Raw genomic sequence first — 12,611 nt, forward strand, 5'->3', positions numbered from 1 at the left:
CAATTTTGGGTCCATCTGTGCTGCTTTTCTATGTAAATTTGCCAACCTGGTCTCATAGAATCACATTACTATAACACATTTTTGCCAAATTAGTTTCTTCGTTAAAAAAACACTAGAGGCACTTCATTTAGTTTCACACAAATCATAAGTAAAAGGGCTGATTATCAATTAATAAACTCTTATTTTTGGCTCTGTTCCTCACACAATGCTGTCTTCAGACATCAAATCACCTTTACTATAATGCATGATTTGAAATGCAATGTATTTTAACATTTGCATTACATAAAAAGCTACATTCAAAAGCTTATTCTAGCATGATTAAATTAAGCAGTAGCTGAACTAATAGAGTAGAATGGAGTAAGAGTGCAACAAAGCACGTTTCTTTAATGCATGAGCCAAAAGTGTTACAGCAATACAAAACAACATGGTTGTTTCATCAATTGTGTTTTTCACATCAAATTTGCTTTTATGACAATATCAGTTAGGTTTAAGTGTATATAAATAAACCTTAAAAACCTCATATTTTTCATCTCACATTTGCTTTTAATTACACTTGTGATGAGGAGGAGGGCATGACCTGGCCGTGAGGATGCACGCCCGGCACTGAGTTGCCCAATCAGCGGAGAGAGACAAAAAGGAGCCGGGGATACCAGGGAAAGAGAGAGAGAGACACTTACGGCCACTGTGTGTTTAATGTTGTTTAATTTCCTTTGTACCATAACATTTTACATTGACTGCTCAGCCGGTTCCCGCCTCCTTCTTGCCCATATTGTGAACTCGTACACATTGGTGCCAAAACCCAGGAAAGGAGAAAGAGCATGCTGTCCTGGAGAACTCGCCACTGCTGTACGCTGGGGGACGGAGGAGCCTCTGCTGGCTGCCGGGAATCGGAGGAGCCTGCTGCTGTCCACCAGGGGGCAGAGGAGTGGTGAAGAAGAGTGTTTTTTTCTCTCTCTCTCTCTCTCTCTCTCTCTCTCTCTCTCTCTCCCCTCTCCCTCCCCTCGTCCCTCTCAGATTCCCAGGAGGTGGGTAGGACCATCGGATGGTGGTCCTTCCCTCCAGAAATGTGGGGGAGTAAGCCAGTCCAGATGGTGCCTTCACCTGAATCAGGCGGTGGAGGAGTGTGACGAGGAGGAGGGCATTGCCATCATTACTTTATGTTTAAGTTCCTTTGTACCATAAAATTATGTTGACTGCTCAGCTGGTTCCCACCTCCTCCTTGCCCATCTTGTGAACTAGTTACAACACAATTGGTTAGGTAAAGAATTAGTTTAGGGAGGTAGGGTTTGTTATCTAAAACTCTATAGAGCATTAACCTTTAAAACCTCATCTGCTTGGGAGAACATTTAATCATGAATCACTTGCTTTTTTTGGTCACAAATGTGCTTTTAATCTGAACGACCCCTAAGAAATGCTACACAACTTCTAAAACTTCCTTTGCCCTGTATGTTTAGCATGGTGTGCATATGTCATGTATTTGTGCTTACGTGCAAGTTTTTTGAGTTTGTCCCCTTGTAGATCAACAAAGAACATCTATTTTTATTTCATGAGACATATTGACTTTTCTAGTTTGTACCAACAAAGCAGGAAATGAATGCAAACGTTTTGTGGTAGACCACAGGAAGAGACTTGAGTGTAGAGTGGCTTGCTACTAGCCACTCTATTCAACCCAAAGCCATCAGTCACTTTAGATGAACATAAGAATTATTAATTAGATAAACAGAATTTAAGACACTTCAAGCTCATAACCATCATGCAGAGCAAACACTGTCCAAAATAACTCCAATCCCCACATTCAGCAAAAACAGTGCTAGCAGAAACAATACAAATTTAGTTTAACAAACCCTAGAGGGCCATACAGAACCAGATTTAAGAAGCACTCAGCATCTATTTGAAATGGAGTAACCCACTATCAGTCCTCACACACATATTCAAAACAAAGATAAAGCTGGTGGAGAAATGAGAGTTTGAAATGAAAAAAGAAAGGATTGTAAGTGAGATGGGAGGGAGGAAAGTTGTGGGAATACTGTTTATGGTTTTCTTTTCATTTTCTTTCTTTTCTCTCACTCTCTCTCTCTACTTTTTTCATTTTTTTGACTGGAGGGAGGGATCTTTTGAAGTGCATATAGGGCCCGATCTCAGAAGGAAATGTTGTACAGACACACTTACCGAGTGGCTGCAGTGAAAACTTCATCACCATTATCATTAAAACACCCCATAATAATCAACATTAAACTATCCTGAGGCATAATGGGTAGACAGAAGGTACTCCTAGAAAAGATGGCTCGAATCTTTCAGGTTCGGAACATGTTGATGCGACAGGCACTGGCAGAATGCCTGGGCACCCTCATTCTAGTGGTGAGACACTTCTGTTGTTTTTTTCATCGATGATATAGTGATGAGGACATTGGTTTCAGCTATGATGAAATTACAATGCTTAGTTAGCTTCAGATGCTTATTGGAGATTGAGATGTTTACCCAGAGGAAATTTTGATCAAAGCACTGACTTGTTAGTATGATAATGTTAGTATGAAAAATTAATTAGTAAAAACAAAACTTTCAAGATCATCAACAGATGGATTATCAAGGTTGACTGATGATAGATTTATGCTTTCTTTGATGAGAACTTTATGGAACGAATGAATGCAGGACATCAAGTACTGTATAATTCGGACCCTCTCATCTGCTGAAAAGCCTCAAATTTCCCTTCAGCTATACATGAGGGGAATTTAATTTTTATACCATATGCCAACTGACCTTTTCGTGTATCAAACGATTGCTGATTCTCTTGCTTAAAAGGGTTTTACTGTACAGTATGTTCACTTTTTCCCAACTTTCTTAATAGGGATATTCCTTTCTAATTTCTCTTATCTTACACCAATAAAGCCATGATGATAAAGAATATAGAATGCAGAATACTTATAAAATAGAATATAATAGAATACTTGTGTTCTGTTCTTAATTAATGTTCAAAAACAAATTTGTAGAGCAGACTGTGAGTAGACACAATGTGGTAAAAAATAAACTAAAAGTCCCCATAAAAATCCCTGTCTTATTAAACCATTGAACATGAAACCAAAAAATAATCAGTTTTGTTAGTGTCAGACACCTCAGTTTGATGCTGTTAATTTGTTGCTCTTCTCCTTAACCTTAAGAGGAAAGCTGTTGAGAATCATTTTTAATTCAACAGAACAACACAAACATCAGATGTTGACTTGGAATTATGACACATTACTCATTATCTATTGGTAAAACATTCAACCTGGTCTTATAGAAACATGTTACAATACCAACATTTTTGCAAAATGATTTATTAGTGGCTCGTTCTACATATCCGACAATTTCATTGTGAAATTAACACTAGCGGTCAATTTTATGTCAATGGGCATGTCCATGAAGTTTTGGTATTTTAGTGCAAGCACGCGTAAAGTCTAGACGCAAGTGGGTTTGGTGAAATTGCAAAATGTATTGAAATGTGAAAAAAAAAATTATTAAAAACTATTTAAACTACATTTCAAATTAAACAAAAATATAGTAAAAATAACGAAGTAGTCAAAAAAGTCATACCAAATCCTAAAATATTTCCTTCTTCAAATCCACTGGCCTCTTTTATAGTGATGTAAAAATCACGACAACAGGTTGAAAAATACCAATACAAATTATATAATAAATACAATTGTAAATTTAAACATAATAATAATAATTGAATAGTACACCATGACCTATAGATAGTTTAACACAAATCTCATAAAATGTCGTTTCTTAAAACAGATACAACTGTGTGACATGAAACTTATTACCACCTGCTGGTGGAATCTACAAACTGCAAATGCAGAAACTGTATTTAGACTTAAAACAGACGTGGTTCTTAAATGTCTTAGCACAATTACTTATTTCACAGGAAAATAGCAAATCTTTTCAGTAATACACCCACAGTTTGCGGGCATACACCCACAGATATCGCGAACACTCCCACCCACACCCACTTGCCCTTTGCTCAGGCACGAAAATTGGATGAGAAGTAGTGCGTGGTTGTATCATATAATAAAAGGGCAGACTATCTGTCCATAAACACTTACTTTTCACCCTATCCTTACAAAACGCAATCTTATGACAGCAAAACACTTTTACTATAGTGTATGACATGTAAGGCTTAATTAAAATTAATGTTTGCATTACATAACCTTTACTGTAGAAGCTTGTTCGACTAATTAAATTGTGCAGTAGCTGAACTGATAGAGCATTACAATTGTGATGTAAACGGCAGAGGTACAAGTTCTCAAGAGCACCCAAATCGTCACAAGAGACGAAAGTGTCACAGAAGCACCACAAAATTATGTGGTTGCTTTAACAACTGCGCTTTTCATGCCACATTTGCTTTTTATGGCACTAATGGTTAGGTTTAGGTTTCAGGTTTCAGGAAGGTAGTTTTATTGATTTAAATTGCGACAGAATATTTAACTAAAGAACCTCATCTGTTTGGGAAAAAAAATTAACTCTCTTTTAGGAGCAACGTAATATAATTTTGCAAAAATGTCGCCACAGTCGTGTAATTATCATGAGATCAGGCTCAAAATATTTAATACTGGTATACTTTTTGCTCTGGAATTTCTAAAGTAGTAAGTCAAATTCAATAAGCAGGTAAACAAAACCACTGTCTGTAACCAACAAGAACTGGGCACAACAAGGTCTACCATACAATACCATATTTGGACTGAATTTCACACACTGTAGGGGTATGCCAGGTCAAACCATATCAAATCATCTGTTTTCAATGGAAACTAAGACTCCAAACCGGCAATATCTGTAGAAAACTGGAACTCTCCTAAGTCCATCTGTTGTTTTCTGATGATACTGTGCGGTCTGTGAACCCCCATCTAGACATTTATCATGTGGCTCAATAATGGCTGGCAAACATAGACAGGCTAGAGGGCATCAAGCAATGGGATAGGGAACAAGTACACACACACACACACACACACACACACACACATGTGCATACTCATACACACACTATCTATCAAATCCACATGGTACCCATAATGTTCCACATTCTTCAAATGCATACCTAAGACAAAAACAGGTATATGAAGCCAAGGATGTCCAGCTCGGAACACAGGTGGGCTATACCCCTAACTAAATCCAGCAATCATTCAATAAGATACTGTTTTTGCTGCTTAAATAGATTACTTTATGACTTGATTGGGTGTTTTAGGGATGTCTAATGAGATGCTGCTTGACTGAATTTAGCACAGCAAAAAATGGGCCACATACTTAAACTGATCATTTATTTTATCTTCAATTCATCATTAGACTCTGCTCATTTTGGCACATTGGTTTAAGTATATTCTGAAACATTGTGTATATATCAAATTGAGATCTCTCAAAGTTAAATGTTTAAAGATCTGTGGTGATTCATCTATAGCAATGAACTTTGTTAGTTATCTAACCAAGATTTGCCATGAGACATCTGTCTTGATGTGTAGATTAAGTTCTCAAATCTGACATATTTTTATTTAGGTTGTTATTTCTATGTGGAATATCATTGAAAAGTTAACTATAAAACAGTGGTTGTGGTGCGTGGCGTGTTTTGTTTTATTGTCTCATAGACTGAACACATTTTGATTTCCTTTCTTGGTATATTTCTTTACAGATGTTTGGTTGTGGTGCTGTTGCCCAGTTGATTCTAAGTGGAGGCTCTCATGGAATGTTCCTGACTGTGAATTTTGCTTTTGGGTTTGCTGCTACTTTGGGGATCCTAATTTGTGGGCAGATTTCAGGTAAGGTCAGTCATAAGCAGTTTTTAATGTTATTTTTAATATTTTTTGGGACAAGACAGGAAATTTCAGATTTCAGATCTGGCATTTTGTTTTAGTGAGTCACATAACGGTTGAGGCATAACCACAAAACAATAAGCAGATATGTAAACACGAAGGCTTTCACCTGAACATTCACCAGATGGTTTCAAACTAGTAAAAATCCACTGCATTCCTTTCTTGTTTTAGAGCACTTTATTGATAGATATTTTTGGCCTGAATCAAGTTGCCCCATAGCTTAAGTACACTCAGATGTACCTGGAAGATTCCATTTCTGGTGTAATGCCAAGAGCTGAGCAGCAAACGCAGCAAAAACAAAAGGCAGTTTTGACATTAATATTTAAAAGAGCAGAGTATCGAATAAAAATAGGACTTGTCGGTAAAGTATTGATCACGAGAAAAAGAACTAGCAGACAGTTGAAGAGCCAGATTCCCAGACATAGATTAAGCCTAATCCATGCCTAAAAAGGTCATGAAAACATTTCAGATGGAAATTGTGGTCCATCACTTCACAGACTGCTGTAGGCTTAGATGCCGTTCACACCAAACATATATCTGCACTATTTTTATATAAATTTTATCTGTCAACATGCACTAGATGGACATTTATGACCGTTGTGATGCAGGATCTGGCTGTTTTTTTTTTGCGTCGTGTCCATGAGCACCATGCAAGACTCTGAATCAATTTAGAAGAACTTTTAAACTTTTATCTTGAGATATCTTGCATTCAAGATTTTCTTTTTTGTTCAGTCTGATGGCCGTTCAGACAGCCCCATAGGGCATCTACACACTATAAAGTTCAGACTCAAGAGTTTTACAGACAGGAATGCATCAAGGTTGTGGAAAGAGCCGTGTCAGTTTTAAAATCAAGCAGAAATACAGCTAATTGGATTTCTGAAAGCACACCTGGACCCTCTCTGAGATTCTCATTGATCAACGGATGCCTACGTTAGGGGATTCAACTGTCCTGTATTAGCCAGAACACCCAGCATTTCAGACTAACTGTTCCAATGTCCCATAATTGTGTGGTAAACGCTGGCAACCCTAGCCTATGACAGAGTGCATTGTGGCTTAAATGTTAATATTCCTAACTTTTAGTTGCATGATGGACCGCCACTTTAACAATCCCTTTAGTTTTCCTTCTCAGTCCGTCTGATGTACCATCCCAATTGAAATCAATGCATTTGCAGCATTCTCAGACACAGCGTAAACTCATATAAAATAAATAAAACAGATAAACATCTTTTTAACATCTCTTTCCTGACCTAAAAACCTTAACTCTGTAATCCACATTTGTGTTTCACAGGTGGTCATATAAATCCTACTGTGACCTTTTCCCTATGTTTGTTGGGGAGAGAGCCCTGGAGGAAGTTTCCTGTGTACTTCCTGTCCCAGACTCTGGGGGCTTTTCTTGGCTCAGGGATAATATTTGGCATGTACTTTGGTGAGTAGAACAGTAAAAGTATCTTTTGATTGTGAATATCAGGCCTTTTTTATATCAGTCCATTAAAGCCTACATTGCAACTTCCCTTACTCTATTTATGAACGTTGTGGTAACTTTATCTCTAAGAGAGTCTTTCCAGCAAATGTTCACTTGATGCTTTGCAGATGCACTGTGGGACTATGGACAAGGATCTTTGGTTGTTATAGGGGACAATGCAACAGCTGGAATTTTTGCAACATACCCCTCTAAGCACCTCACATTGCTCAATGGCTTCTTTGATCAAGTAAGACACAAAAGCCATTACTGCTTAGATTAAGTTGTATTAAGTGTCTTAAATAACGGTTAGTTCCTCTCCATTTGATATATAATTTAATTGTGAACAAGGATTTCATGACAAATATCTCTGGTCCAGATGATTGGCACAGCAGCTCTGATCGTGTGTATCCTTGCAATTGTTGATCCCTACAATAACCCTGTCCCACGAGGACTAGAGGCCTTCACTGTGGGGTTCGTGGTACTGGTGATTGGTCTGTCTATGGGTTTTAACTCAGGTTATGCAGTAAACCCAGCCAGAGACATGGGACCTCGGATCTTTACCGCACTTGCTGGATGGGGCTCAGAAGTGTTCACGTAAGTCTGCAAACTAAATTGACATTTGCTTTACTATGTCCCATTTTACCAGTTGTTCTAGTTATAGTTATAGTTCGTGCTTGTTAACTATAACGCTGTATGAATCAAACATGAAACAAAATGTTTGACGACTCTTGTCTCACTCTTTGTTCAAGCAGAAAAGCCAAAAAATTTATGGTATGAAAGTTTCAAATGTTTATGGCACCAACTAGTGGTTATTTGTAAAACAAAATTGTTTCAATGTTAATATCGATCTGTTTAAAATGGCGGTGGACTTCAGCAAAAATGACTCTTATGTTTGGATAAATGAAAGCTTATTTTAATAAAGTAAAAGTGACAGTAATGATTACATTGTTACTGATATTTACAAATGAATATTTGCTGAATATAAGCAACTTATGCTCGGTTTATTCAAAAAGCATGTCGAAAATATATGCATCAAATATTATACAATAGGCTTTTGCGGTATATGTCTCAGTCACCATTACATTACATTCATACCCACTAAAAAAATTAAATGAAATAAATTTAAATCACAGAGCTTTGAAAATTCTGACATATACTTTTTATAAGATATATTTAAAGTAATATTAATATTTCTGTGTATTTTCATAAATGCAGCCTGCTCTGTCATTATAAAGATCTTATTATTTTGCATTACAAGCTATTATGATGCCATCTTACCATAAGTTCCTGAGAACCGGCGAAAAATGTTTTACAATTTCCCTTTTTTAAATATCAATAAAGTGTTTGGTCCATAAAATACATATGATAAAAACATCTCAGTTTTTTGCAAACAATTGTAACCTCCATTCCCTGATGGAGGGAATGAGACGTTGTGTTGATGTGGTGACACTAGGGGGTCACTCTTGTGAGCCACAAACATCTCCAATATTTGAGAAAAGGCCAATCTGAATTGGAATTTGCATACCACTCCCCCAGACATACGGGTAGAAAAGGAGCTGGAATGCGGCCACTCATTTAGATTTTTTTCTCGTGAGGCGTGCTATCATGGAGACTGAGTCTAACTCCTTCCCGAAAAAAAAGAGATGCTCTGAACCGGGGAGAGCTTGCTCTTTTCCCAGTTGACCCGAAGCCCTAAAAGGCTGAGGTACTTGAGCACTAGGTCCCTGTGTGCTAGAATCAACCAGTCGTCATGGTAGTTGAGTATGTGGATGCCCACTTCCCTTAACGGGGCAAGAACTTCGTGAAGACTCGAGTTAAGCGCCCAGGGGCGTACTCTGCACTGATCAAGCAGAAGGAATGCCGTATATCCAACAGCATACGCATTCGTTTTGAGGTGAATGGACCGGCAGTGGGATTCAGCTCGCTGACACACAACCGCTCGGCTTCGAACAAAAATCTGAATGAGTGGCCACATTCTAGCTCCTTTTATACCTGTATGTCCGGGGGAGTGGTATGCAAATTCCACTTGCCAATTCTCATTAGCCTTTTCTTAAAGATTGGAGGTGTTTGGGGCTCCCAAGAGCGACCCCTAGTGTCACTACATCGACACAACTTCGAGTGAGTGACAGAAGGGGACTAATACATTTTTATTTTAAAAATATTGCATTTGATGTGCTGAATTGAACTGTAATATATTTCAATCCATATTTATAGACCAAGGAGAGGAAGTTTGGTATCTCTGAAAAGCTCAGGAAGTCCTCTGATAATACCCCAAGATTTACCACTATAGTATATATGGGCTAAGAAAAACTTAAATAACAAATTTTGTATACAAAAATGAAGTGCTGGGCCTCAGAACGAGAATGACATTTAAAGCCTAATGTATCAAATATGATACATAAAAAAGTGACATTTTTATATTCTATATTTATTCTATATTCTATATTCATTCTATATTTTGTCTAATGGGACTAAAAACGTTTTAATGTAAAAAAAAAAAAAAAAATAAAAAAAAACAACAAAAAAACATAATAATAAAAAATAAAACAATCGTACAATTCTTTCATATGTCAGACTTTACAGGGTTAAGGCAACCCTCACTAAGCCCATTTTGCATTCTTAGGGTTAGGGATTTGAACAAACCCCTAATCCTAAATATTAAACCACTGCATTTAACCAGACAGACATGTGTGAGCTCCAGTTTCCACAGATGTCCACAGAGTGGCGCCAAAAGGGAGTCATAATTTTAGTTGTAAATGTAATACTGTCAACAAGAGTGCATTTTTTATTATCTCTACCCCCTAACCCAAAACCCCCAAATTTTGATGGGGCTTAGCGCTTAGTGCTTATTACTGACTGGCGTCAGTAATTTGCCAGTAATCGTTGAATTTCAGGATACTGTCCTGAGTGATACCTCAAATCATTTAGGATTTAAATCCATAGGTAGAAAAAATCCATAAGCTTAAAACGAATTAGGGATCCAAGTCATATCTAAGAACCAGAATATCATAGAGACCTGTGTGTGTGGGCCAGTAAGTATCCACCTAGCAACAACTCAGCAATCACCTAGAAATGCCCTAACAACCATGTAGAACACCCTTGCAACCTCATAGCATTGTCCTTACAACTATCCACAACACCCTAATATCATAGTAGCGGCAAGTTTTGCACAGGCGAGCACCAATCAGTTTTTTCTTTTTTTGTTTCAGAAAATCTAGTTTTATTTAGTTTTTTATGCGTTAATTTTACAGTTGGCCCCTCCATCAACACTCACCGTTCTAGTTTACCATATCATCTTAATACATCTACACATATCTTTCTCTAGTGTTTAACAATGGCATTTTCCACTCACCACAGAGCAAACTCTCACTGGTCCCTTGTACCCATCTTTGCCCCATTCATTGGTGCCGTGATTGGTGTGATGGTTTATCAGCTAATGGTGGGATATCATGTAGAAGGAGAAGAGAGAGATAAAAGGAAAGCTGCTGAAAGAGAAGAGAAGAAAAGACTCAAACTCTCTGCTGTTTCTGAGAAGGAGACAGCGTAAGACTGGGCTGAAATGTGGTAATCTTCCAGTTCTGTTCAGCACCTAAAATGAAATTCATGTCCAGCTTTCATGACAGAGGGCAATATTTAAAACCAATTTACTGGATTTTTGGAATTGGCAAAACACAATTTAAATCTTTTGACAGCAAATGGGCATATATTGTATTATTAAATAGCCTAAATTAATTAAACCAATCAAACAACAAGTCAGTTGTTTTGTTGCTAATACTTATACTGTATCTGCATAATAATTATGAACAAGGGATATGATTTATGAAAATCTTTCTCCTTATGCAAACAGCATCAAAGTCATTGAGTATCTGTTTTAGAACTTCAGTATCATTTATTAACTCATCATTTATTCACTCATTACATATTAATAAGTGCTGAATTTATGCAGTGATCATTTTGTGATTATCAGTGATAAAGTTTTATGTCCATTATCGCTTTGCTTTTATATATCCTTGTGTGAATGTAATTGTTTTGAAAGTCCTTGTTGTGATGTATTTGCATGCCTGTTTTATCAATAAGTTAACACTGACTATGCATTTGATAAATATATCATCAAGCTCATTTGTGTGTTTGTTTTTTCTTTATACCCTCTTTGAAATAAACTGCATTTTGCTGACACATGCATTAGGATTTAAATTTAGATTGATCTCTATATTTATCGCCATTTATATTTGTAAGATCTCGTCTTTTTAACTCCAGGGGATGCTTTTGCTCTCCATTTCATATACTTGCACAGTACACATCAAGATTTCAAGAGGAGACTCAAGATTCCTTTGCTACTAAATAATATTACAGATTAATGCAAATGTGTTTATGGCTGTTGTAGCATTTTCAAGTGGTGGCCAAATATAATGAAACAAGTTTGCTGTCACATTTTAGAACACATAAACCAACTAAGAAGTATTGTAGCTGTCCACAAATTGTCTCCCCAGTCTGCAAAGAGAATTTAGTAGGCAGGTTGAAGTGAATTGTAACAAACTGCAGATTGAACTCATAGCAATAAAAACTACACAAATGAAAAAGAAGAGCTATCCTTGAAATATGATTATCAGACTGTAAAATAAACAAGGAGACTTTCTGACTCATTGGGTATGAAGCTCTGTGTATAAAACAATTCTCAGGTGGGCTAAATTCAGGTTTCAGGCTGGTTACAATGACGCATAGGGGAAAGAAGAGAAATATGTAATTTTTAGATCTTCGGGTACAGCCTAAAGGGAAGGAGATCAGCCCATAATTTTAAATTGTATTCACCTGAACTAAACCCAATCCAATCAAAACTTATTTAAGTGTTCAAAAAGAGTTGTGCAGGTTGCATTTGATTCTGTCTTGATTCTATACACCATAGTGGAGCGATTTTGCAATCTAATTTCTGACACAAATAAAAGTTAGGCCTATATAATCTTGGGTATATCACAAAAGAATATAAATCCTGAAATTGTGTATGCATTGATCACAATTCACTCTCACGTAAATCTTCCAAATGAAAAGGAAAGATTGCAGTGGCTTTTTAGTTCAGTGAAGGGGAAAATAGAGAATGAAAATAAGAGGTGTGTTTATTGGGAAGAGATGGATGGAAATAACCCAGACCATGAATCTTAAATCAATGAGCACAAATGGAGTCAGTTCATAGGTTTCTGGAAAATGCATGTAGGCATTAAGTGGAATGTTTGTGGAATTGAGTTTGGGAATTTGGGATGAGATTTGAGGCAGGCTAATCGAGGCATTTGAAACCATTAAACCAATTTTCTTGTTGTCTG

The 12,611-nt window shown here is 37.0% G+C and overlaps 1 protein-coding gene across 1 annotated transcript; it reads left to right on the forward strand.

The window, feature by feature from the left end:
- The first annotated feature begins 2,182 nt into the window (after positions 1-2,182).
- On the forward strand, positions 2,183-11,378 carry LOC127625153 (aquaporin-3-like). Its single transcript, XM_052100248.1, has 6 exons — positions 2,183-2,358; positions 5,654-5,780; positions 7,123-7,260; positions 7,425-7,543; positions 7,673-7,890; positions 10,654-11,378. Exons 1-6 carry the CDS (start codon positions 2,251-2,253, stop codon positions 10,841-10,843), a joined length of 900 nt encoding a protein of 299 aa, XP_051956208.1. The 5' UTR covers positions 2,183-2,250; the 3' UTR covers positions 10,844-11,378.
- The last annotated feature ends 1,233 nt before the right edge of the window (positions 11,379-12,611 follow it).

Source organism: Xyrauchen texanus, chromosome 31 (assembly GCF_025860055.1).
Source record: "Xyrauchen texanus isolate HMW12.3.18 chromosome 31, RBS_HiC_50CHRs, whole genome shotgun sequence".
Classification (NCBI taxonomy): Eukaryota; Metazoa; Chordata; class Actinopteri; order Cypriniformes; family Catostomidae; genus Xyrauchen; species Xyrauchen texanus.

Coding starts and splice junctions, on each gene's coding strand:
- LOC127625153 (XM_052100248.1), top strand. CDS start 2,251: ATGGGTAGACAGAAGGTACTCCTAGAAAAGATGGCTCGAATCTTTCAG. Junction 7,544..7,672: donor TCAATGGCTTCTTTGATCAA/GTAAGACACAAA, acceptor TCTCTGGTCCAG/ATGATTGGCACAGCAGCTCT. Junction 7,891..10,653: donor TGGGGCTCAGAAGTGTTCAC/GTAAGTCTGCAA, acceptor CACTCACCACAG/AGCAAACTCTCACTGGTCCC.